At 51.1% G+C, this 27500-nt stretch overlaps 2 protein-coding genes across 3 annotated transcripts in view; both read right to left on the bottom strand.

Moving 5' to 3' along the window:
- Positions 1-2071: 2071 nt before the first annotated feature.
- On the bottom strand, positions 2072-14458 carry aspscr1 (ASPSCR1 tether for SLC2A4, UBX domain containing). Its single transcript, XM_060048346.1, is given in 18 exon segments — positions 2072-2252; positions 3168-3364; positions 8101-8170; positions 8247-8298; positions 8823-8875; positions 9133-9195; positions 9343-9409; positions 11284-11365; positions 11708-11847; positions 11943-11996; positions 12129-12485; positions 12487-12958; positions 13048-13121; positions 13199-13250; positions 13486-13586; positions 13799-13913; positions 14055-14110; positions 14326-14458. Coding segments are annotated over 18 exon segments (2097 nt in total). The 5' UTR covers positions 14407-14458; the 3' UTR covers positions 2072-2241.
- A 2098-nt stretch (positions 14459-16556) lies between these two features.
- Positions 16557-27500, bottom strand: part of tmc6b (transmembrane channel-like 6b) — a 21369-nt gene continuing 10425 nt past the window's right edge. For both annotated transcript variants that reach the window (XM_060048340.1, XM_060048339.1), the window contains exons 8-21: positions 26699-26983; positions 25919-26127; positions 24531-24675; positions 23355-23510; positions 23017-23225; positions 22371-22449; positions 21407-21504; positions 20817-20912; positions 20608-20683; positions 18768-18901; positions 18248-18424; positions 18071-18149; positions 17705-17791; positions 16557-17174 (exon numbers count right to left, since the gene is read on the bottom strand). In XM_060048340.1, coding sequence (XP_059904323.1) covers positions 17160-17174; positions 17705-17791; positions 18071-18149; positions 18248-18424; positions 18768-18901; positions 20608-20683; positions 20817-20912; positions 21407-21504; positions 22371-22449; positions 23017-23225; positions 23355-23510; positions 24531-24675; positions 25919-26127; positions 26699-26983 — 1845 coding nt within the window. In that variant the 3' untranslated portion in view covers positions 16557-17159. The remainder of the gene's footprint in view (positions 17175-17704; positions 17792-18070; positions 18150-18247; positions 18425-18767; positions 18902-20607; positions 20684-20816; positions 20913-21406; positions 21505-22370; positions 22450-23016; positions 23226-23354; positions 23511-24530; positions 24676-25918; positions 26128-26698; positions 26984-27500) is intronic.

Here is a 27500-nt window from a genome sequence, read left to right as displayed (position 1 = left end):
AGGACTGTGTCGCCTCACACATAGACAACAGCATCCTGAAGTTTGTGGACGACACCGCAGTGATAGGACGCGGCTGTACTTCCTGAGGAGGCTGAGGAAGTTTGGCATGTCGCCTGAGATCCTCAGAAACTTCTCCAGCTGCATTGTTGAGAGCATCTTGACCGGCTGTATCACCGTCTGGTACGGCAGCACCTCTGCTTTGGACCGCAGACGACTGCAGAGAGTGGTAAAGACTGCAGAGAAGATCATCAGAACCCCACTGCCCTCTCTGCAGAGCATCTACCACCGCAGAGTCCACAGGAGAGCTGCCTCCATACTCAAGGACCCCACCCACCCCCAGCATGGACTGTTTACACTTCTACCCTCAGGACGGAGGTACAGAAGTATGAAGTCCAAAACAACCAGACTAAAGAACTCTTCCTTCCCCACTGCCCTCGGACTCCTTAACAACAGACAGGAGTCTGTTATTGGTATTAATCAACCTCAGGACTGCCGTCACTGTTTACATTTTGCTCATGCACTGCGGCACACTTTCTTGGATTTGCATCATTCCGCTTTCATTTTAACTTAAATTTATTATTTCATCTAATTGCTGCTTTTCTATTTATCTTGTAAATTGTAGATTCTATATTGTTGCAGCTATTTTCTATTTTATTTGTATATTGTATATTCCATATTTGTTATGTCTTTCTTGGCATTCAGTCTGTGGAAAACAAAGGAAGAATTTCATTGTATGACTGAGAACATGTTTCTTATTGTGCATAAGACAAACACTTTGAATCTTAAATCTTGAATCAGGTTATTCTAGGGTGGCTCGCGGCTGGGAAAACTCAACATGGGCCCTTCCCCGTTTGGAGGGTCAGCGAGAGGCGTCTTCAGACTGTTGGATTTCTTTCTTGGTCTCCACCCTTCTCCTCCCTCGCACTCTCTTTCTCTCACCCCTCCCCCCCCTCTCTCTCTTTCTCTCTCCTCGCCTCTCTCTCACCCCCCCCTCTCTCTCATTCCCCCCCCCCCTCTCTCTCTCTAGGATAGGATAGGAGGGTCAGTATGACTAGAAAGCAAGAGTTATTTAGGTCTTTGGGTTGGGTCTGCATGTAGTGTGTGTGTGTGTGTGTGCATTGGAGGGGGGATTATGTGTGCATGTGTGAACACATGCATGTAGAGATGAGGGCAGGGATTTGTAGGTCAAGAATTTTGAGATTGAAGTCGTCTGAGGCATATTGGTAGGTTTACTCTTCTAGGCAATACTATAAATACTTGGGACCAATATAATGATGGATAATATTATTGTGCATGTAAATCGGAGTAGTCTTGACCTTATGCAGAAATGCTAGCAATGCCATCCAAAGGTCATCGTAGGCGTGTGCATGTGTGTGTGTGCATGCAGATGCACGCGCACAGACACATTCACATTCCTTGGCTTTGACCAATTGAACTTGGCCTCAAATAGGCTTTTGGACTTGAGAGTGACCTGTTGGTCCGATTACAGAACAGAAGACTTACTTTTTCTTGCAGGGCTACAATTCTTCTAATTCTGTAAAATGTGGGCAATTTTGAACAGGAAAATATCTCTCAAGGTTTTATCGTGATTTTAATCGCGGGACTTGATATTCTGCTGCTCGGTTGTGTGAAAGTTAGACCGATGTAAATTGTATCAACCTTTTCTAAAATGTAATGGTTGTTTAATAATGGTATAGTAGGCAAAATCATACATTTATATTTTAGCCCTCAACTATTAACTGCAATGCTCCATAAAGGTGAATCTTTGACAATTGTTTATTGCTTAATCAAAAGGTTTCAACTAATACATGAAGAAATTATTATTTCCATGGCACAATTCGTCCTCAATATTTTCAATGGCAATTAAGACATAGCAGACATCAGAAATCCTGCCTTTGTTATTCTTTTATTGATTACTATAATTAATTAATACCAACTATGGCTAATATTACCGGAAGTCTACGTCCAGCAAAGTACTAACCCATTAATTTAAATGGGCTTAAACTAATAATCCAGCAGAGGGCGCTGAAGGCCCTTTCACACACTTCATAAAACAGACATCAGCCAAGGCGAAAACGGATGCAAGTATTTATTGGTCCTTACATGTTCTTGTTTCACTGTTGAATGCCGGCGTGTTACATGATCAATCGAGTGCTTTGCCATAACGGCGGTAAAGCTAAAATGGTGAGGTTCATTTCAGCGATGGAGAAGACTGCAGTCTCTAGTTGACCAGCAGGAGACTCACTTCTTTCCTGTAAAAACAATACAGTCGATCAGAAAGAACATGCTTAACACTAATATAGAAAACACCTTTTTAAGCCACTTCAAAATAGTCTTTTAAAAACGGGAGATAAAATGACGATTTGAAAGCCGATAAATAGAATAAAACCGCAAGGAATATCTCCTTACCAAATCATAATAGACTTGAGATTAATTAAGCAAATCTCATCTGATCATCCAACACTAGAGTGGGTATTGAAATGAGGACCGATATAGAATCACTTTGACTCTGCGTCTGTCTCTGTGTGATCCTCTTCCACACACATCCTTTAAAATAGGTCACATTCCACACAGCATCCTGAGGACTCATCTGTTCATCACACTCACTCACAAAGGCAAGGTCACACATCTGTCTGTGTGCGCGTGCGTGCGTGCGCACGCACGCACGCGCGCACGCACGCGTGCACGCACAGCGTGTGAGTTTGGATCACTCCAGTATGGGATCTCTCTTTGGCCGAGGGATACGTCTGACAGGAGGATTTACAAATACCACTAGGGTGTCTCCTAGAGGAGGCGGGTGTCCCCTAGTCTGTCTCCTAGAGGAGGCGGGTGTCCCCTAGTCTGTCTCCTAGAGGAGGCGGGTGTCCCCTAGTCTGTCTCCTAGAGGAGGCGGGTGTCCCCTAGTCTGTCTCCTAGAGGAGGCGGATGTCCCCTAGTCTGTCTCCTAGAGGAGGCGGGTGTCCCCTAGTCTGTCTCCTAGAGGAGGCGGGTGTCCCCTAGTCTGTCTCCTAGAGGAGGCGGGTGTCCCCTAGTCTGTCTCCTAGAGGAGGCGGGTGTCCCCTAGTCTGTCTCCTAGAGGAGGCGGGTGTCCCCTAGTCTGTCTCCTAGAGGAGGCGGGTGTCCCCTAGTCTGTCTCCTAGAGGAGGCGGGTGTCCCCTAGTCTGTACCTGGGAGCTTCAGCCACTTGGGGACCTTCCCGGCGTCCGGCCCCGCCCGCTGAGGGGGCTGGCTGTGGGCCGTGGGGGGGGGCCGTCCGTCCTGTCGGCCCCCCTTAGAGGGCTCAGAGGGGGGGCGTCCGTCCTGTCGGCCCCCCTTAGAGGGCTCAGAGGGGGGGCGTCCGTCCTCCGGGGAGGCGGGCATGCAGCTGGACCCCCGAGGTGGAGGACAGAGGAACCGTTTAGTCGCAGTGAGACACTCAGAGGACACCTGGCCCATTATAACCTCTAAATGTCTTCACCACACCCCTTATGGCACGGTGAAGACACTTAGAGGACACCTGGCCCATTATAACCTCTAAATGTCTTCACCACACCCCTTATGGCACGGTGAAGACAGTTAGAGGACACCTGGCCCATTATAACTCTCTAAATGTCTTCACCACACCCCTTATGGCACGGTGAAGACAGTTAGAGGACACCTGGCCCATTATAACTCTAAATGTCTTCACCACACCCCTTATGGCACGGTGAAGACACTTAGAGGACACCTGGCCCATTATAACCTCTAAATGTCTTCACCACACCCCTTATGGCACGGTGAAGACAGTTAGAGGACACCTGGCCCATTATAACTCTAAAGGTCTTCACCACACCCCTTATGGCACGGTGAAGACAGTTAGAGGACACCTGGCCCATTATAACTCTCTAAATGTCTTCACCACACCCCTTATGGCACGGTGAAGACACTTAGAGGACACCTGGCCCATTATAACTCTCTAAATGTCTTCACCACACCCCTTATGGCACGGTGAAGACACTTAGAGGACACCTGGCCCATTATAACTCTCTAAATGTCTTCACCACACCCCTTATGGCACGGTGAAGACACTTAGAGGACACCTGGCCCATTATAACTCTCTAAATGTCTTCACCACACCCCTTATGGCACGGTGAAGACAGTTAGAGGACACCTGGCCCATTATAACTCTCTAAATGTCTTCACCACACCCCTTATGGCACGGTGAAGACAGTTAGAGGACACCTGGCCCATTATAACTCTCTAAATGTCTTCACCACACCCCTTATGGCACGGTGAAGACACTTAGAGGACACCTGGCCCATTTTAACTCTAAATGTCTTCACCACACCCCTTATGGCACGGTGAAGACCCTTAGAGGACACCTGGCCCATTATAACTCTCTAAATGTCTTCACCACACCCCTTATGGCACGGTGAAGACAGTTAGAGGACACCTGGCCCATTATAACCTCTAAATGTCTTCACCACACCCCTTATGGCACGGTGAAGACAGTTAGAGGACACCTGGCCCAATATAACCTCTAAATGTCTTCACCACACCCCTTATGGCACGGTGAAGACAGTTAGAGGACACCTGGCCCATTATAACCTCTAAATGTCTTCACCACACCCCTTATGGCACGGTGAAGACAGTTAGAGGACACCTGGCCCACTATAACTCTCTAAATGTCTTCACCACACCCCTTATGGCACGGTGAAGACAGTTAGAGGACACCTGGCCCATTATAACTCTCTAAATGTCTTCACCACACCCCTTATGGCACGGTGAAGACAGTTAGAGGACACCTGGCCCATTATAACTCTAAATGTCTTCACCACACCCCTTATGGCACGGTGAAGACACTTAGAGGACACCTGGCCCATTATAACTCTCTAAATGTCTTCACCACACCCCTTATGGCACGGTGAAGACACTTAGAGGACACCTGGCCCATTATAACCTCTAAATGTCTTCACCACACCCCTTATGGCACGGTGAAGACACTTAGAGGACACCTGGCCCATTATAACCTCTAAATGTCTTCACCACACCCCTTATGGCACGGTGAAGACACTTAGAGGACACCTGGCCCATTATAACTCTCTAAATGTCTTCACCACACCCCTTATGGCACGGTGAAGACAGTTAGAGGACACCTGGCCCATTATAACTCTCTAAATGTCTTCACCACACCCCTTATGGCACGGTGAAGACACTTAGAGGACACCTGGCCCATTATAACTCTCTAAATGTCTTCACCACACCCCTTATGGCACGGTGAAGACAGTTAGAGGACACCTGGCCCATTATAACTCTCTAAATGTCTTCACCACACCCCTTATGGCACGGTGAAGACACTTAGAGGACACCTGGCCCATTATAACCCTCTAAATGTCTTCACCACACCCCTTATGGCACGGTGAAGACACTTAGAGGACACCTGGCCCATTATAACCTCTAAATGTCTTCACCACACCCCTTATGGCACGGTGAAGACAGTTAGAGGACACCTGGCCCATTATAACCTCTAAATGTCTTCACCACACCCCTTATGGCACGGTGAAGACAGTTAGAGGACACCTGGCCCATTATAACCTCTAAATGTCTTCACCACACCCCTTATGGCACGGTGAAGACAGTTAGAGGACACCTGGCCCATTATAACCTCTAAATGTCTTCACCACACCCCTTATGGCACGGTGAAGACAGTTAGAGGACACCTGGCCCATTATAACTCTCTAAATGTCTTCACCACACCCCTTATGGCACGGTGAAGACAGTTAGAGGACACCTGGCCCATTATAACTCTCTAAATGTCTTCACCACACCCCTTATGGCACGGTGAAGACAGTTAGAGGACACCTGGCCCATTATAACTCTAAATGTCTTCACCACACCCCTTATGGCACGGTGAAGACAGTTAGAGGACACCTGGCCCATTATAACTCTCTAAATGTCTTCACCACACCCCTTATGGCACGGTGAAGACCCTTAGAGGACACCTGGCCCATTATAACTCTAAATGTCTTCACCACACCCCTTATGGCACGGTGAAGACAGTTAGAGGACACCTGGCCCATTATAACCTCTAAATGTTTTCACCACACCCCTTATGGCACGGTGAAGACAGTTAGAGGACACCTGGCCCATTATAACTCTAAATGTCTTCACCACACCCCTTATGGCACGGTGAAGACCCTTAGAGGACACCTGGCCCATTATAACTCTCTAAATGTCTTCACCACACCCCTTATGGCACGGTGAAGACACTTAGAGGACACCTGGCCCATTATAACTCTAAATGTCTTCACCACACCCCTTATGGCACGGTGAAGACACTTAGAGGACACCTGGCCCATTATAACTCTCTAAATGTCTTCACCACACCCCTTATGGCACGGTGAAGACACTTAGAGGACACCTGGCCCATTATAACTCTCTAAATGTCTTCACCACACCCCTTATGGCACGGTGAAGACACTTAGAGGACACCTGGCCCATTATAACTCTCTAAATGTCTTCACCACACCCCTTATGGCACGGTGAAGACAGTTAGAGGACACCTGGCCCATTATAACTCTCTAAATGTCTTCACCACACCCCTTATGGCACGGTGAAGACCCTTAGAGGACACCTGGCCCATTATAACTCTAAATGTCTTCACCACACCCCTTATGGCACGGTGAAGACAGTTAGAGGACACCTGGCCCATTATAACCTCTAAATGTCTTCACCACACCCCTTATGGCACGGTGAAGACAGTTAGAGGACACCTGGCCCATTATAACTCTAAATGTCTTCACCACACCCCTTATGGCACGGTGAAGACCCTTAGAGGACACCTGGCCCATTATAACTCTCTAAATGTCTTCACCACACCCCTTATGGCACGGTGAAGACACTTAGAGGACACCTGGCCCATTATAACTCTCTAAATGTCTTCACCACACCCCTTATGGCACGGTGAAGACAGTTAGAGGACACCTGGCCCATTATAACTCTCTAAATGTCTTCACCACACCCCTTATGGCACGGTGAAGACAGTTAGAGGACACCTGGCCCATTATAACTCTCTAAATGTCTTCACCACACCCCTTATGGCACGGTGAAGACACTTAGAGGACACCTGGCCCATTATAACTCTCTAAATGTCTTCACCACACCCCTTATGGCACGGTGAAGACAGTTAGAGGACACCTGGCCCATTATAACTCTCTAAATGTCTTCACCACACCCCTTATGGCACGGTGAAGACAGTTAGAGGACACCTGGCCCATTATAACTCTCTAAATGTCTTCACCACACCCCTTATGGCACGGTGAAGACAGTTAGAGGACACCTGGCCCATTATAACTCTCTAAATGTCTTCACCACACCCCTTATGGCACGGTGAAGACAGTTAGAGGACACCTGGCCCATTATAACTCTCTAAATGTCTTCACCACACCCCTTATGGCACGGTGAAGACAGTTAGAGGACACCTGGCCCATTATAACTCTCTAAATGTCTTCACCACACCCCTTATGGCACGGTGAAGACAGTTAGAGGACACCTGGCCCATTATAACTCTAAATGTCTTCACCACACCCCTTATGGCACGGTGAAGACCCTTAGAGGACACCTGGCCCATTATAACTCTCTAAATGTCTTCACCACACCCCTTATGGCACGGTGAAGACACTTAGAGGGATGTGGAGTTAAAGCATTCAATACTAATTTAACAATTAATGAATGAAAACAAGGTGAGGTTTTCGAGTATAGTATTGATTTGACCTATTGAAGACTGAGTGAACAGAATCAAACATTAAACTATTGTAACTGTAGCTTGAAGGGCTGACAGTCTAATGCGTGGGTTAGGGTTAGGATTACCCTAACCCTAACAGGTTAGCGGGTTAGGGTTAGGATTACCCTAACCCGCTCTAGGGGGATGTAAAGCAGAGGGGTGTCTGGGCTGACCGGTCAGTCCGTGACGGGGACGGAGAGGAAAGGGAGAGGACATCAGGGGGATGGGAGGAGGGTGTCAGAGAGTGAGAGGGTGAGTTTGTATTCAGAATGAGGGTGAATCAGGGTCCCCGTTGACGGCAGAACACCAAGAGGAGTCAACAACACAGCCAACCAGCGCGGTGACTAGAAGAGGCCCACCTGGCGATGGACTCGTTGGCCTGCGTGGCGGACACACAGGCGCTCAGGTGCTCCCTCTGCAGGTAGCAGTCTAGGGAGGAAACAGAGGCGTTAGTCACCAGGCCCCCCTCGACGCTCTGCGCTACAGGACAGCACCAGGGACCCACCGGTCTGCAGCTCACAGCCGAAGTACACCAGGGCTCCGGGGAACAGGTGGGCCTGGAGGCGGACGGAGACATGAGTCATTAGGGGCTCAGGGGCTACAGCGGGGCGGCTGGAGGTCGCTAGTCCGATCTGAGGGACACCCCCCCCCCCCGACTGCTGCTGACCAGCTGGCTGTCGCCCTGCGGGGCCGACTCCGCCGTCGGGGCGGGGATGTGTTTATGAATGGGCGAATGTGAGGCGGTGTTGTCAAGCGCTTTGAGCGGCCGCTGGGTAGCACAGCGGTATAACCGCAGTCCGAACCATGAGAGCCCAGACGTGTGTGTGCGGATCGTCCCTTTGGACCTCCAACAGTTTGGTCTCTAAGACAGCAGAGTCTGGAGGCAGACTGAGGCTGGAGACCAGCACGGAGAGGGGGTCCCACGGGTCTGAGGGGACCTGCTGGGTCCCCTCAGACCCGTGGGGCCCCCCTCTCCGTGCAGGCCAGGTCCAGACCCGGTCCAGACCCGTCCAAGACCAGACCCGATCCAGACCAGACCCGGTCCAGACCCTGTCCAGACGTGTGGTCTGGGGACACTGACCTGGAACAGCGTGACAGAGGCCTCGTCCAGGACCGTCTTGGGAGGGGTGACGACTGAGGAGAGGAGAAGCAGGAGGAGGACTCATTTAATCCTCATGAAGAACAACGTTCTCTGGGGTTACGGTCGCACTGTGGGAATGCCATTTTAAACCCATGAGATGCATTGGGGCCACCATGGTGACTGCACAGACAGACATGAGGATCACTGCCAGGCACACTGGTTCACAGTTCAGGCGCAGACGGGAGGCAGAGCTGGTGCGTTGAACCATCTTCCCCTAGCTGCCCCGGCCGGTGTCCCACGTCGTACTCACACAGGTAGAAGTCCAGTTCAGGGTCCTCCAGGTGGTTCTGGACGAACCTCCGGACATCAGCAACTACAGAGAGACACACAACACCACCACGTTGGACCCTTCTGTCGTGGTTCGGTTGAATCAGTCGCTGGCTGACGGGAACAGACGGGGTGCCGGTTGGGATCCCCGACCTCCCTGCCCTCGGGCCAGGCAGCGGTCAAACACACGTACCCGTCTCCAGGGGCCGGAAGAATCCCTGAAGGACGTGGCGGTCTGGGAACTGGACCCTGAGGACCACCTGGAGAACAGGAGAGACAGTCTGATCAGGAGATACGGTCTGATCAGGAGAGATACGGTCTGATCAGGAGAGATACGGTCTGATCAGGAGAGATACGGTCTGATCAGTAGAGATACGGTTTGATCAGGAGAGATACAGTCTGATCAGTAGAGATACGGTCTGATCAGGAGAGATACGGTCTGATCAGGAGAGATACGGTCTGATCAGTAGAGATACGGTCTGATCAGGAGAGATACAGTCTGATCAGTAGAGATACGGTCTGATCAGGAGAGATACGGTCTGATCAGTAGAGATACGGTCTGATCAGTAGAGATACGGTCTGATCAGGAGAGATACGGTCTGATCAGGAGAGATACGGTCTGATCAGTAGAGATACGGTTTGATCAGGAGAGATACAGTCTGATCAGTAGAGATACGGTCTGATCAGGAGAGATACGGTCTGATCAGGAGAGATACGGTCTGATCAGTAGAGATACGGTCTGATCAGGAGAGATACAGTCTGATCAGTAGAGATACAGTCTGATCAGTAGAGATACGGTCTGATCAGGAGAGATACGGTCTGATCAGTAGAGATACGGTCTGATCAGTAGAGATACGGTCTGATCAGGAGAGATACGGTCTGATCAGGAGAGATACGGTCTGATCAGTAGAGATACGGTCTGATCAGGAGAGATACAGTCTGATCAGTAGACATACAGTCTGATCAGTAGACATACGGTCTGATCAGGAGAGATACGGTCTGATCAGTAGAGATACGGTCTGATCAGTAGAGATACAGTCTGATCAGTAGAGATACAGTCTGATCAGTAGAGATACGGTCTGATCAGGAGAGATACGGTTTGATCAGGAGAGATACGGTCTGATCAGGAGAGATACGGTCTGATCAGGAGAGATACGGTCTGATCAGTAGAGATACGGTCTGATCAGTAGAGATACGGTCTGATCAGTAGAGATACGGTCTGATCAGTAGAGATACGGTCTGATCAGTAGAGATACGGTCTGATCAGTAGAGATACGGTCTGATCAGTAGAGATACGGTCTGATCAGTAGAGATACGGTCTGATCAGTAGAGATACGGTCTGATCAGGACAGTAGAGATACGGTCTGATCAGGAGAGATACGGTCTGATCAGTAGAGATACGGTCTGATCAGTAGAGATACGGTCTGATCAGTAGAGATACGGTCTGATCAGTAGAGATACGGTCTGATCAGTAGAGATACGGTTTGATCAGTAGAGATACGGTCTGATCAGTAGAGATACGGTCTGATCAGTAGAGATACGGTCTGATCAGGAGAGATACGGTCTGATCAGTAGAGATACGGTCTGATCAGTAGAGATACGGTCTGATCAGTAGAGATACGGTCTGATCAGTAGAGATACAGTCTGATCAGGAGAGATACGGTCTGATCAGTAGAGATACGGTCTGATCAGTAGAGATACGGTCTGATCAGTAGAGATACGGTCTGATCAGGAGAGATACGGTCTGATCAGTAGAGATATGGTCTGATCAGGAGAGATACGGTCTGATCAGGACAGTAGAGATACGGTCTGATCAGTAGAGATACGGTCTGATCAGGACAGTAGAGATACGGTCTGATCAGGAGAGATACGGTCTGATCAGAGCAGGAGAGATACAGTCCAGTACAGCGTGTTGAGTGCAGTGTTAGTATGTTATTCTCAGTAGTAATCAGGTCATCTAATCTAAACTATATTCCTGTCCTACATGTTGATTTATTTTAAGTAATAAGTAATATTCAATGTGTTACTCAGAGTACACACATGGTATTGTTAAAGTGGGTTGGCCAACACTGCTTGTGTGTATGTGTGTGCGCAGACACACAGCATGAGCCCACATGGACACGTCGCGGGGTACCTTGGGATAGCGCTCCATCTTCTCCTTGAGCTGGGACTCCTTCAGGGCTTTGGTCATCAAGGGGGTCTCCTCCAGCGACCTCCTGGGAAGGAAGGGGGAGCAGTCAGCACAACAAGGAGAAACATCTGACCACCGACTGAAGAACCACTCAACCCTGTGGGGGACCAGTCGGAGGCAGAACCTCACCCCCCAGGTCTTTACAAATAAAAAAATCAACATTTTGGAAAAGTTGGAAGTATTGCCAACATGGGTCCAGGATTCGGTCCAGGATTTGCTTCGTCCATTGGTCCGAAATGTGGAAAAAGAACTTCAGTGGACCAAGAGTTAGGGTTAGGGTTGGGGTAAGAGTTAGGGTTAGGGGGTCAGGGGGGTTAGGGTTAGGGTTGGGTAAGGGGGTCAGGGTTAGGTGGTCGGGCTCACCAACCTGTCGCTCTTCAGCTGGGCGAAGCGCTTGCGTATGTCGTCGACGGTCACCTCAAAGAACTCGTCTGACAGCTCATGGTGGGCACCCGTCCGCTGGGGTCCGGAGTCCAGGCTGTAGACCAGAGCCTCCCTCTCCACGGGCTGGGGGGGGGGGGGGGGGGAGAGAGAGAGAAATCGTGATTATGTTTGAGTGAGATGGTGAGTAACAGAGACAGAGAGAGACAGAGAGACCTTACCTCCAGAAGGCCCTCCCTCAGCTCCATGTCTTCATCGCTCTGGTTGACCCGACCCTTTGAAGAGAAAACAAACCCGTCCTACACAGTCACTACATGGTCACTACACAGTCGCTACACGGTCGCTACCCAGTCACTCCACCGTCACTCCACATCCAAGCGTCCATCCACTGGATGCCTCCAGCTCACCTTGGCGTTGGCGTTCTGGCAGGGTTTGGCCTTCTTGGCTTTGGGGGACCCTCCTGTTGCCTTGGATACCCCAGAGGACGACCCGGAGGAGGACGACAGAGGCCCCGCCCCCCCGGCGGCGGGCCCGCCCAGGCGCTGGCCCCCCCCTGTGAAGGGGGTGAAGGGGGCGGCGGGCGGCGGGGGGGAGGCGAGTCCCGACGGACCCGCTGTCTCTCCGTCATCCACCGCCGCCGCACTCAACCCAGAGGCATGCTGGGAGGCCGGGGGAGCGCCAGGGGGGAGGGGGGCGGTGCGGGCAGAGGACAGGGGGGCGGGGGCCGCAAGGGGGGGGGCAGGCATGGTGGCAGCGGGGAGGGCAGCGGGGAGGGCAGCGGGGGGGGCAGCAGGGGGGGCAGCGGGGGGGGCCGCGGGGGGGGCAGGTGTGGTGGCAGCGGGGGGGGCTGCGGGGGGGGCAGGTGAGGTGGCCGCGGGGGGGGCCGCGGGGGGGGCAGCGGGGGGGGCCGCGGGGGGGGCAAGTGAGGTGGCCGCGGGGGGGGCCGCGGGGGGGGGCCGCGGGGGGGGCCGCGGGGGGGGCAGCGGGGGGGGCCGCGGGGGGGGCAGGTGAGGTGGCCGCGGGGGGGGCCGCGGGGGGGGCAGCGGGGGGGGCCGCGGGGGGGGCAGCAGACGCCCGGTCGGGGCTGGCCGTACGGAGGGGTGCACCGGATGCCGCAGCGTGGGGCTGAGAGGGGGCCGGTCCATCGGAGCGCTGGGAGGGAGGAGGTCTGCTCCCCTTCATCCCCTCCCTGCCGCCATCTTCGTCATCGTCTGTTTTGGTGTCTTTTAGAAGAAAGCTGTAGAGGAGGGGATATCTTCTTCAAATATAGGCGTTGTGTTCCTCATCATTCTTTATTTCTTTCTTTATGTTCACTGTGTAACCTACCGGACGACAGCGCTCCCACTGCTGAGCCCCAGAGACCTCAGCGTGGCCGTCTGTAAAGCCTCTGCTCCAGTCACCTGTAGCACACACACACACACACACAGAGTTAAACCACGCCCAGCCTCAGGTGGTCAGCGGCTGGGATTGTACCGACCTGGTCTCTCATGTAGACACACACAGGGGTGGCTCCTGACTGGGCCAGCACTCTGAGGACACAGGGCGGGTTGAGTCGGTTATGTCCTGTCATTTCTTTGAAAATAATCAATGTCGTCTTCTTCTCATACCACACAATATGCATTCAATATTCTTGCCCCTTTCTGTATTTGAGTGAAAATGGAACCACACACACACACACACACACACACACACACACACACACACACACACACACACACACACACACACACACACACACACACACACACACACACACACACACACCTTGTCTCAGGAAAGTGTGTGAGGAGTTCCCAAAGGTTCTGCCCACTGGAGAACGTTCCTTGGAGTCGAGAACCATCCTCCATCTGGAGACCGATACGTACCTGAGAGACACACACACACACACACACAATTATCTAGTTTAAATAATATTCAAAATATATAAAAAAATAAAATATTATTTAATCTCTTGAGAAAGGTGGTATATAATTTCCTTGTGGTTATTCCGGAGATTGTGGTCTTAGTTGGTGTTGTGCATTACACTACACATCATTCAAAAGGCTCATTCTACTGTAATATAGAGAATAGTCCCCACCTGTCCGTCGGCTGCGGTCTGCTTTCTGGCCCCTGCCACCATTTCCAGTTTGGCATTGTTGGGCAGACTGGCGTACCTCCATTGGAGCGTCAGGTCCAGAACGTTCCTCTGGAACCTGTGGAGGGGATCCCGTTAGAGCTGGCTACACTGGACATTAAACCATTTAGAAAACGGTCAATAAAAGAAATCTGGCTCGATGATCCTATAACATGTATTTTAGATGTCATGAACACTTTAATGCTTTAATCTGACTCACTTCAACCCGTGGTCGTTAGGGTTGAATTCGTGTTTTTTACAGACGTCCTCGAGAACCTGAAAAAAGAGAATTAAGAGATTTAAGGGATGATTTGAGGGATAAAAGAGAGTTAAGATAAGGCTCGGAGGGTTTGAGGGATGCTCTCTGGTATATCGGGCGCTAGCCTAGCTACCGTTACCTCCAGCTGATAATAAGTCGGATATGGACCGACAACCCTGGTGAATCATACTCGATATAAGGGGTGAATCCGCGCTGTTTTGACCCGGGTTACCTGCAATAAGGGGGTGTTCGGAGACACCTTGACGGTCTGTCTTCTCCCGTTCGGAGTCAGCACTGTCACGGAGGCCGCCATTGCGATATGACGTCACTTTGTTTATTTCAATTAACTTTATTGAACGGAGACTTTCTGACAGTTCACTTTATTTAACTCTGTCTTTTTGACAGCGTTCCGTACATCTCGACAAATACTCAAAGAATGCAAATAGCAAATGTTTTAATCAGAATCCGAAATTCAGAACAAAAATAATAATAATAAAAAAATAAAATCTTTGTTTTTTACGCCTTCTTGTTGGAAGAAAGTGTTTAATTAATATTATCAATATCCGCCATGTAAATGGTGGTATCAATATATCTGGTTGTTTTAGATAAACTGAGGCCGACTGCGTCCACGCGGCATGTCCAAGTATTGGACTCTGTCAGAAAAACACTCATGTATTCATGTCTTCATATGGTCATAATAAGTTATGACACGCACACGCACACACTCACACACGTACATGTTGAGCTGACGTCCTGTTCTCCTGTTCATGGCGGCCCGTCTGGATCCACACATGATCATCAGCGAGACGTGAGTAGGATGATCAGAGTTTGGCAGGAAGCCACAGGGCAGGAGACCTCCTGCTGTGACCCTCTCTCTCTCTTTCTCCACCCTCTCTCTCTCTCTTTACTCCACCCTCTCTCTCTCTCTTTACTCCACCCTCTCTCTCTTTCTCCACCCTCTCTCTCTCTTTCTCCACCCTCTCTCTCTCTCTTTACTCCACCCTCTCTCTCTTTCTCCACCCTCTCTCTCTCTCTTTACTCCACCCTCTCTCTCTCTTTCTCCACCCTCTCTCTCTCTCTCTTTCTCCACCCTCTCTCTCTTTACTCCACCCTCTCTCTCTCTCTTTGCTCCACCCTCTCTCTCTCTTTACTCCACCCTCTCTCTCTCTCTTTTCTCCACCCCCTCTCTCTCTTTACTCCACCCTCTCTCTCTCTCTCCTTACTCAACCCTCTCTCTCTTTACTCCACCCTCTCTCTCTCACTCTCTGTACTCCACCCTCTCTCTCACTCTCTGTACTCCACCCTCTCTCTCTATTTTACTCCACCCTCTCTCTCTTTACTCCACCCTCCCTCTCTCTTTACTCCACCCCCTCTCTCACTCTCTTTACTCCACCCTCTCACTCTCTTTAGTCCACCCTCTCTCTCTCTCTTTACCCGACCCTCACTCTGTCTTTACTCCACCCTCTCACTCTCTTGATCTGCCCTCTTGACTCCACCCTCTCTCTCTCTTGATCCGCCTTCTTGACTCCGCCCTCACTCTTTACTCCACCCTCTCTCTCTCTCTTTGCTCCACCCTCTCTCTCTCTTTACTCCACCCTCTCTCTCTCTCTCTTTTCTCCACCCCCTCTCTCTTTTCTCCACCCCCTCTCTCTCTTTACTCCACCCTCTCTCTCTCTCTCCTTACTCAACCCTCTCTCTCTTTACTCCACCCTCTCTCTCTCACTCTCTGTACTCCACCCTCTCTCTCACTCTCTGTACTCCACCCTCTCTCTCTATTTTACTCCACCCTCTCTCTCTTTACTCCACCCTCCCTCTCTCTTTACTCCACCCCCTCTCTCACTCTCTTTACTCCACCCTCACTCTCTTTAGTCCACCCTCTCTCTTTACTCCACCCTCTCTCTCTCTCTCTCTCTCTTTACCCGACCCTCACTCTGTCTTTGCTCCACCCTCTCACTCTCTTGATCTGCCCTCTTGACTCCACCCTCTCTCTCTCTTGATCCGCCTTCTTGACTCCGCCCTCACTCTTGACTCCACCCTCTCTCTCTTTACTCCACCCTCTCTCTCACTTTGCTCCACCCTCTCACTCTCTTGATCCGCCCTCTTGACTCCACCCACTCTCTCTCTGACTCCACCCTCTTGACCCCGCCCTCCTCCCATCACCTGGAAGGCCCTGGTTGTTATTCACATGATGTGTCTTATTACAGGGCATGTCAATGATGCTGCCTTTTCTGCTAAGTGCATCTGGTGAATTAATAGGGTTTACCTTAAAGTGGTCATCTCAAAGGTTTCAGTTTTGTTTCCTTGGCGATAAAGTGACCTTTCTCCAAGAGACACAAACAGTGTCCCCACGTCACACAAACCTAAACATAAACAAAGTGCGTCAATGTGCGACAGATTGGAACTTAACACAACTTCAAAATCGCCTTCCACTACCAATACAAAAGTGGGTCTGACTCAAAGGAATGATGATGATAAAATATAATTTATTTAAAACTAATAAAACATTTAAAAAGTATTCAAACAATGACATGATATGTTGAATGAGATGAGCAAGGGTAAAACTAATATTTTAACAAACATTCCCCACTAAACTGGTTTATAAAATAGCACTATCCCTCCAGAAACCACAACAAAAATGTTCACAGTTGAAACAAAAGTGTGATCACGATATATCAAATATGATGGAGCCATATTTGTAGTATAAATGCCACTAACGGAGTTCCCAGTGTTCCCAGTGTGAGCTGAACTCTGCCCTCGCAGGCCAGTCATGTGCAGCCTAGGCAGATCTGTTCCACTGTCAGGCGGGTTAGCCAACCCTACCCCTTCTCTGCTACGGTCTGGGCTAACGGGCTAACAGCGACGAGCTAACCCTCCGAAGGCCAGCGCCAACAAACTCCATCCTTCTGCGTTCCTGTCCTTTTAAGGAGCTGCTTGCCTATTGGTCCTCCTCCGATATTTCTGATGTCCGTCAGGTCCAAAAGGAAAACTGCATTTCTCCCTGTATTATGTTTCTTCCTCTGAGCGAATCCATCCAATGAATATCCTCAGAGACAAACCTGTAGGCTGTCAACAGGCCGAATCCTAGAGAGAACACACAAACAAAAACCGCAAAATGAAATTAGAGAAAGTTCAAAGAAACCGAGTCACACAGGAGCCATCACACAGAAGAGGATCCAACCAGTCAGGGCGTTTACCCGACGCTTTAACCAGAGCGTCTCACGATACGTCCATTTGTCAGCAGAAAGAGAAACAACAATATATCTCTGTGGGTACAGTAAGGATGTTCATAGGACCAAGTGCCCGCAGCACTAACCATCACTAGGTTAACCCATTCCCGTGTATAACAGAGGAGGCTAAGATAAGATGCTATGCAATGCTAAGTACTATTACTAGGTGCCAGTACGTACAACATACAACAAGTGCTCAATAGGGGTGTGAGGGTAACCAGTAATGCAAGATCACCAGATTTCTGCGGGACTCTGAATCGAGAGTCTGAATCTCCCCGTAGCGTTGCCACGGTTACGGAAGGCGCTACTGTAGCGGGGGTCAGAGTCCGGGAGGATGAAAGAGGCGTTACCCCGCCTCGTCACTGCGTCGTCACAGTGTCTCACCTGTTGGCTGCGACGGGCCGACGTGTCCCTCTTCTTCTCGTGCGTGGTCTGGAGCTGCCGGATGAGGAACTTCTTGTCCTCGCCCTCCTGGAGGAGATCAGACCAGGATTATTAGCATACTATGAATATCATCTCGTATTAAAATACCTGCAGGGTCATTATTATTTTATCGTATAATTGATATCATCTTGTATTAAAATACCTGCAGGGTCATTATTATTTTATCGTATTATTACTATCATCTCGTATTAAAACACCTGCAGGCTCATTATTATTTTATCGTATTATTGATATCATCTCGTATTAAGTCAGGCGCTGCCAGAGCTTCCAGGCGCTAACTGGTCCATGCGGCCGTCTCTGCGTTACGTTTTTGATCTGCTCCTGCAGCAGGGCGATGACCTTCCTCTGCCCGCCGACCACCTGGCTGTTGAAGTAGATGATGATCCTGGGGAGAGCGAGAACACGAGACCCCTGCGGTGAGACCGGGCCCGCACGGTGAGACCGCCCCCCGCAGTGCGAAAGGCCCCCCACCACCTCACTCACATGAAGACCCCGGCGGCCACGAACAGGAAGAGGGGGTTCTCCACCAGGTAGGAGTGGGCGGTGGCCAGCCAGGTGAGGTGGGGGTTGGCGTCCCTGAGCTGCTCCACCCACAGCCGGCCCGCCTGCATCATGGTGCTGAGGCCCCGGAACGGCCCGCAGGCCCGGGACGGGGCGATGCTGGGGGGAGACGAGTGAACCATTGCTTCTCATGGAAGGCGTTGTAACAACAGGACCAGTGATCTCTGGAGGCTAACGTAAAGTACTCATAGAAACAAATCCCTGTGGAGGTCAGCTGGGCGAAGGCTGCTGTTCAAAGGGTTAATACGCTGGAACAGCTCAATACCAGCTCAGGCTCAGTCGGATGCTCAATAAAAGTCATTCCAGGGGTTTGAGGTTTGAGGTGTGTGTGTGTGTGTGTGTGTGTGTGTGTGTGTGTGTGTGTGTGTGTGTGTGTGTGTGTGTGTGTGTGTGTGTGTGTGTGTGTGTGTGTGTGTGTGTGTGTGTGTGTGTGTGTGTGTACCTCCACATGGTGTAGGTGACGCAGACGGATGCCCCGAGGAAGGAGGGGAAGCAGAGCAGCGTGATGAAGACGGTCGTCATCTTACTCGCCCGGTACGGCTTCCGGGGCGCCTGGCAATTCAGCATCACGCTGCTCTGCAGGGGTCACGGTCACACTCTGAAGGTCACGGTCACGCACAGAGGTCACGGTCACACTCTGAAGGTCACGGTCACGCACAGAGGTCACGGTCACACTCAGAGGTCAAGGTCATGCATTGAGGTCAAGGTCCCACTCTGAAGGTCAAACACACACCCTGGAGGTAAATGGTAAATGGACTGCATTTACACAGCGCCTTCCTACCCAGCGGCCACTCAAAGTGCTTTTCAAAGGGTTTTCCGCTTTAGGTTCAATGCGCGTTCACATAAAAGGGGCGTTTCTCGCGTCATTTGAATCACCCTTATGCAAAATAAATCGCGCAAGAGCGTTGTATTTCATCCAAGGCGAGCAATGTATTATTATGAACTCCTACGAGGAATTAAAAGTTCAAATCACAGCCAAGGGGAACACGGTTGCCCATAATATGGCTAGGGTGGCGTGCTGGCAAAAATAGCCAACCGTGTTAATTCGTAAGTGAAAAGATTCTGCATATTGTCTACAAAATATTATGTATCATCATCCCTTTTACCCCCATATATGTGGGGCCCCATGAATTGCGAGCCCAAGTACCGGGAATGCACTCGATCTCCGACCCAATATCGGACGTGCACGTCAAGTTGCTTGCTTTTAGTGGCGTGGTTCAACGTCTCAAATATCAAAACAAAATCAGCCTTGTTGACGCTGCAAATTCGCTCGTTTCGGATGAAAGGCGCTGGTCCGAAGCGAGTTATATACGCCGTTTTGTCCCTTCCAGTAGTAAAGGTGCTCGCGATTTGAGAGTCAGGGAACATCAAACCGAAGAGATCTCCTATCCCCTCATTCGAGTTGTATGACTGGTACTTGACCACTGTGTTTAGAATCCACAACACCTCCGCTTTCAGTGTTGGTGTCGCACCAAATGCTACCCTCAGGTCAGTGCTAGCAGCGCGGACCGTCTGCGGCGGTGGCGCCGGGGCAGAGATGCAAAACGTAGAAATGGCTGGGGTCTGTGTGTGGTTCCTGGCAGAGGTTTTATGTTTTTGGCTCTGCATATGGCTGACAACAGCCTTAATCCCCATGGTGCCGAGCTTGAATGTAGGCTACTTTTGCACGGAATGCATTTGGCCTGTTCTGGGTTGGCAACAGACGCTAGCCAACCTCGGAAACGGACGTCTTCCAGCCAACTGACGTTGAACTTGCATTTACCCATTGTTGCAGACTAGCTAGCAAGCGCGCAGACATCCGTTTATATATGCAGCTAGCAAGAAAGTAGCCCCTCGTACATCTTCTTCCCGAAAAGTCCCGCGAGAAAAATAAAAATGTAATTACCCTGCCCCGACAAATTTAAGACCTCCGAGTTATAAATTTAAGACCAGCATATGACATTTTAGACGAATTTAAGACTTTTTAAGGCCTTAAATTTAGAAAAATGAATTTAAGACTTTTTAAGACTTTTAAGACCTCCGCGGACACCCTGGGGTTAGCAGTCAGTACCATCTTAAGGTGGTGGGGGTTAGCAGTCAGTACCATCTTAAGGTGGTGGGGGTTAGCAGTCAGTACCATCTTAAGGTGGTGGGGGTTAGCAGTCAGTACCATCTTAAGGTGGTGGGGGTTAGCAGTCAGTACCATCTTAAGGTGGTGGGGGTTAGCAGTCAGTACCATCTTAAGGTGGTAGGGGTTAGCAGTCAGTACCATCTTAAGGTGGTGAGGGGTTAGCAGTCAGTACCATCTTGATGTAGAAGAGCAGCAGGAGTTTGATGATCTGAACCCCGGGCAGAAGGGGCGTGAAGAGGACCCCCAGCCTGAGGACCAAACCAAGAGCTTGTGTTAACAGGGTCAATAATAACAACACTGAGGACCGTCCGTTCATTGATCAATGGTCTAGTTAAGGTGTCCCCATTAATCGACTGGATGTAACACAGAGAGATCTCCCACCAGGCCAGGGTTTGTCCATAGATGAGCTCCAGCACGTTCCTGGCGATGTCAAACACCGGTCTTCTGCTTTTCTTCAGCACCTTCTCTGAGAACAGCCTGGGGAGGGGGAGGGGGGGGGGGGAGGGGGAGGGGGAGGGGGGGGGGAGGGGGAGGGGGAGGGGAAGGGGGGAAAGGGGGGTGGGAGGAGACAGACCAGAGGCTCAGTCATAATCACCACAGAGAACGACCTTTGATTAGGCAGGAGGCGACAAGAAACAACCCCCTTCTGGACTCGAGCACCTCCACATCATCGGCCAACGCACACCCCCCCCCCCCCCCCCCCCGACGGCGGAGTCAGCCCCGCAGGGCGACAGCCGGCTGGTCAGCAGCAGTCAGGGGGAGGCGTCTCCCTCAGGGACACCTCGGCACTCAGCTAGGAGGAGCCGGGGATCGAACTAGCAACCTTCAGGTTACCAGCCGACCCGCTCTACCTCCTGAGCCTCATGTACCTGTACCTTAAGGATAAGGTGGAGGTATGTGTACCAAAAGAGAAACAGGAACGACAGATGGACGGACAGACGGACAGACAGACGGACCGGTGGTCTGCTCACCTCCAGAGGAACTCTCCCAGCAGCGTGTCCAGCAGCGTGAAGATGAAGTCCATCAGCAGGAAGCGGTAGAGCTCCTGACCCACGAAACTCTCCCAGCACTGAGGAGACAGAGAGACCGTCAGGAGAGATCAGCACTGAGGAGGAGACAGAGAGACCGTCAGGAGAGATCAGCACTGAGGGGACAGAGAGACCGTCAGGAGAGATCAGCACTGAGGGGACAGAGAGACCGTCAGGAGAGATCAGCACTGAGGAGACAGAGAGACCGTCAGGAGAGATCAGCACTGAGGAGGAGACAGAGAGACCGTCAGGAGAGATCAGCACTGAGGAGGAGACAGAGAGACCGTCAGGAGAGATCAGCACTGAGGAGACAGAGAGACAGGAGAGATCAGCACTGAGGAGGAGACAGAGAGACCGTCAGGAGAGATCAGCACTGAGGGGACAGAAAGACCGTCAGGAGAGATCAGCACTGAGGAGACATAGAGACCGTCAGGAGAGATCAGCACTGAGGAGGAGACAGAGAGACAGTCAGGAGAGATCAGCACTGAGGGGACAGAGAGACCGTCAGGAGAGATCAGCACTGAGGAGACAGAGACAGGAGAGATCAGCACTGAGGAGACAGAGAAACAGTCAGGAGAGATCAGCACTGAGGAGGAGACAGAGAGACCGTCAGGAGAGATCAGCACTGAGGAGAGACAGAGAGACCGTCAGGAGAGATCAGCACTGAGGAGAGACAGAGAGACCGTCAGGAGAGATCAGCACTGAGGGGACAGAGAGACAGTCAGGAGAGATCAGCACTGAGGAGGAGACAGAGAGACAAGGGTCAGGAGAGGGGGGAGGGGGTGATGGGTTTGGGGGTGAGGGGATGTGAGGGGGTGAGGGTGAGGGGTGATGAGGTGTGGGGCTGAGGGGGTGAGGGTGAGGGGGTGAGGGCTGAGGGGGTGAGGGTGAGGGGGTGAGGGCTGACCTGCAGGCCAGAGGTCGCCTCGCGGCCCAGCCAATGGAAACACAGAACGCTCAGGAGGCTGACCTTCAGCATCAGGTTCCTACACACAACACAACAACACAACAACAACAGTCTGTCATCAGCATCAGGTCCCTACACACAACACCACAACACAACAACACAGTGTGTCATCAGCATCAGGTTCCTACACACAACACAACAACACAGTCTGTCATCAGCATCAGGTCCCTACACACAACACAACAACACAACAACACAGTGTGTCATCAGCATCAGGTCCCTACACACAACACCACAACACAACAACAGTCTGTCATCAGCATCAGGTCCCTACACACAACACCACAACACAACAACACAGTCTGTCATCAGCATCAGGTCCCTACACACAACACCACAACACAACAACACAGTCTGTCATCAGCATCAGGTCCCTACACACAACACCACAACACAACAACACAGTCTGTCATCAGCATCAGGTCCCTACACACAACACCACAACACAACAACACAGTCTGTCATCAGCATCAGGTCCCTACACACAACACCACAACACCACAACACAACAACACAACAACACAGTCTGTCATCAGCATCAGGTCCCTACACACGGGGGGGGGGGTGCGGGGGGTGAGGGCCTCACCTGACAATGGCCACAGAGTTGCGCACGCTGGGCGAGTCGTACTCCTCCATCCAGCCGGCGGCGTTGAAGAGGCCGGGCAGCAGCAGGTTGATGAGGGACACGCCCACTGGCAGGGCCAGCAGGGGGGCCTCCGACGGCAGGGGGTCCGCGGCCACGCCCCCGGCCCCGGCCACGCCCCCTGCCCCGCCCCCGGCCTGCAACACTCTGACCTGGAGGACGGCGGCGAGAGCGTCACACGATCAGCTTCAGCTTTTAGTGTGTGTGTGTGTGTGTGTGTGTGTGTGTGTGTGTGTGTGTGTGTGTGTGTGTGTGTGTGTGTGTGTGTGTCTCTCTCTCACCGCGTGCATGTGCTGGGCCAGGTAGTGCACGGCCAGGGCGCAGGCCACCGTGCTCCCGCTGCAGATGGTCCAGGCCAGACCGTGGACCAGCAGCCGCCACAGCCGCTGGCCCGCGGTCTGGTTGGCATGGTTACGGGTCACTTCCGCCAACAGCTCCTGGGAGGGGAGGGGGAGGGGGAGGGGGAGGGGGAGGGGGGAGACAGAGGGAGAACAACAAAAGGCATGTTAAGAAATCAATCAATTTGTTAAAGGTCCAATAGTACACCCCCAGGTGAGGGTGATCAGCCGTTACATGCCCTTTTAAGAATCTGCCTCTTCTGACATCACAAGTGGGCGTGTCCACCTACATGTATGACGGATAGATGAGTCCACTGGGTAGGCTGGTAGGCTGATCTATGCAGCACACATCTAGGTGGACACGCCCACCTGTGATGTCAGATCAGGCCTGTCACAGCTGGTGGTGCAATGTGGGACCTTTAAGGTGTTCATTAAGAGAGGAATGAGGAGGAGGAGGAAGAGGAGGAGGAGGAGGAGGAGGAGGAGGAGGAGGAGGGGGAGGAGGAGCAGGAGGAGGGGGAAGAGGAGGGGGAAGAGGAGGAGGAGGAGGAGGAGGAAGAGGAGGAGGAGGAGGAAGAGGAAGAGGAGGAGGAGGAGGATCGTTCTGGACCAGTAGGAATGTGATCATCTAACTCATCACATTCCTGACCACACAGCCACCGTGATGACTGTGTGTGTCTGTGCTGCGTGTTGTGACTGTGTGTGTATGTTGTGTGTGATTGTGTGTATGCGTGTGTGTGTGTTTTGTGTGTTGTGAATGCGTGTGTGTGTGTTTTGTGTGTTCTTAGTGTGTGTGTGTGTTTTGTGTGTTCTTAGTGTGTGTGTGTGTGTGTTTTGTGTGTTCTTAGTGTGTGTGTGTGTGTGTGTTCTTAGTGTGTGTTCTTAGTGTGTGTGTTCTTAGTGTGTGTGTGTGTGTGTGTGTGTTCTTAGTGTGTGTGTGTTCTTAGTGTGTGTTCTTAGTGTGTGTGTGTTCTTAGTGTGTGTGTGTGTGTGTGTGTGTGTGTGTGTGTGTGTGTGTGTGTGTGTGTGTGTGTGTGTGCTTAGTGCTTAGTGCTTAGTGTGTGTGTGTGTGTGTGTGCTTAGTGTGTGTGTGTGTGGTGTGTGTGCTTGGCCTCCCACCCTCAGCTGCGTGCCGATGTTCTCGGACATGAGTGCCACGGAGGAAGTCTTGACGACCTTGAAGTCCCAGGAGCAGAAGGCCTTCATGGCCAGCAGGCTGGGAGACTGCTCCACGCGGAAACTCTGACCGAAAGACCTGGACATGCTGAGGAGACACATGACATACATCATGTCATCATACATCATAAATCATGTGATCATACATCTTGTGATCATATATCATATCACAGAGAAACATGAGAAACAAACAGACAGACAGACAGACAGACAGACAGACAGACAGACAGACAGACAGTGGAATGGGTTAACTTAGTGATGGTTAGTGCTTGGCACTTGGTTCTATGATATCCTTAATGTACCGACAGAGATATAGTGTAGTTTCTCTTTCTTCTGACAAATGTACTTATTGTAAGACGCTCTTGATAAAAGCATCTGATAAAGGCCCTGAATGTAAAAATGGAACAAACAGTATAAAGCATAAAGGGGCCGAGTGTTATTACCTCACAGTACTTCATAGTACTTTACAGTACTGAACAGTACTTCACATCATATACAGTACTTTACGGTACTTTACATTACTTTATGGACCTTTTCAGTACTCTACTGTACTTTACAGTACTCCACAATAATGTACAGTACTCCACAATAATGTACAGTACTTCACCATAATGTACAGTACTCCACAATAATGTACAGTACTTCACCATAATGTACAGTACTTTACAGTACTCCACAATAATGTACAGTACTTCACCATAATGTACAGGACTTTACAGTACTTCACCATAATGTACAGTACTTTACAGTACTCCACAATAATGTACAGTACTTCACCATAATGTACAGTACTTTACAGTACTTCACCATAATGTACAGTACTTTACAGTACTTTACAGTACTCCACAATAATGTACAGTACTTCACCATAATGTACAGGACTTTACAGTACTTCACCATAATGTACAGTACTTTACCATAATGTACAGTACTTCACCATAATGTACAGGACTTTACAGTACTTCACCATAATGTACAGTACTTTACAGTACTCCACAATAATGTACAGTACTTCACCATAATGTACAGTACTTTACAGTACTTCACCATAATGTACAGTACTTTACCATAATGTACAGTACTTCACCATAATGTACAGTACTTCACCATAATGTACAGTACTTTACCATAATGTACAGTACTTCACCATAATGTACAGTACTTTACAGTACTTCACCATAATGTACAGTACTTCACCATAATGTACAGTACTTTACCATAATGTACAGTACTTTACAGTTCTTTACACTACTTTACACTACTTTACACTACTTTACAGTACTTCACCATAATGTACAGTACTTTACAGTACTTTACATTACTTCCCGTACCTGAACACCAGGATGATGCAGGTGATGAAGAAGGCGGTCCCGATGGTGAAGAAGTAGGCGAGGGGCATGCTGTAGGAGAGGCCCTGCCTGGCGCAGTCCAGCCCCCTCCACCCGCCCGGCGAGGGGGCGGAGCCGTTGTTGTCGCATTCCCGGTTCAGGGTGGTGTCGCTATAGTAACCGTAGTACAACACAGAGTCCGAGAAGTAGCCCTAGGAGGAGGAGCTCGGGTGAGAGGGGAGGAGCCTACATGGTGCACACACATCTGTTTCACATTAATGGGGGCGGCTTGGTTCAGGAGGCAGAGCGGGACGACTGGTAACCAGAAGGTCGCTGGTTCGATCCCCGGCTCCTCCTAGCTGAGTGCCGAGGTGTCCCTGAGCGAGACGCCTCCCCCTGACTGCTGCTGACCAGCTGGCTGTCGCCCTGCGGGGCTGACTCCGCCGTCGGGGGGGAATGTGTGCGTGGATGGCAGGGAGGCGCTTTGGATAGAAGCGCCAGCCTAATGCCCTGAATTCAAATCTAAAACTAATCAGTATTGCTGCTGATCTTCCTCTGGGACGCCTTAAAGTCGAGTGTGGCCTCTTCTGGTTCAATGCCTGGGCTCTGCTTCTGGGTTGAGGCCAGCATGCTGATATGATAGAAAGGTTACAAAGATGTGTTTGTGTGTCCTCTGTCAACCAGTCCCCATGCAGCCAGGCTACCATCACCCCACTGGCCGTGCTGTCGGACAGACAGACAGACCGGTGTGGTCAGACAGACGGGTCTGTGTTGGTGTCTTACCCCTCCGGTGAGCAGCTCCAGCCCAGAGAAGCTGGCGGGTCCCGGGGGCGGGTGCACGGCCGGAGGCGGGTGCACGGCCTGGGGCGGGTGCACGGCCTGGGGCAGCACCAGGAACAGACCGGTCACCAGGAACAGGAAGAGGTTGAAGAACAGCAGCGTCTTCAGGAACAGGAAGTAGGAGAGCACGCCGGTGCCGAAGCGCCCGCCCACCCTCTTCAGCGCCACCTGCCACAGCTGGAGGGAGTGCAGGAACGAGAACCAGCTGTACCAAAGCTGCCTGGCCGCCTGGGGGAGGGGGGGGGCGGGAGGGGGGGGGGAGGGGGAGGGGGGGGGAGGGTGCGGGCGGGAGGGGGGGGGGGGGAGGGGGCGGGGGCAGACGCTGTTACCAGAGCGACTCACAATAGGAGGTTCAGGAGACAGAGAAACAACACTATACCTCTGTGGGTCCAGTAAGGATGTTCATAGAACCAAGCGCCAAGCACTAACCATCACTAGGTTAACCCATTCTCTGTGCACAATAGAGATGGCTAGGATAAGAGGCTACAGAGGTTAAGTACTGTTTATAAGTGCCAGGACGGACGACACACGATAAGGATCAACATGACAACACAGGATCTTGTGTAAAGAAAGAAGAAACCGCGTCGAGGCGTGTTCCCTTCCTCATTAAAGCAGCGTCTCGCGGCCTGTCTGGGCGCATTCTGCAGCGAAACCTCGAGCCAATCAGAGGATGCGGTGAACTACCCATCAGTCTCTGAGCACCACGAGCTAACGTAACTCTGAGCCAACAAACCCAAGACAGGAA

This window comes from Gadus macrocephalus, chromosome 3, assembly GCF_031168955.1.
Source record: "Gadus macrocephalus chromosome 3, ASM3116895v1".
In the NCBI taxonomy this organism is placed as follows: Eukaryota; Metazoa; Chordata; class Actinopteri; order Gadiformes; family Gadidae; genus Gadus; species Gadus macrocephalus.
Note: the sequence above shows the minus strand (reverse complement) of the source record. Positions and strands in the feature narration are given on the sequence as shown.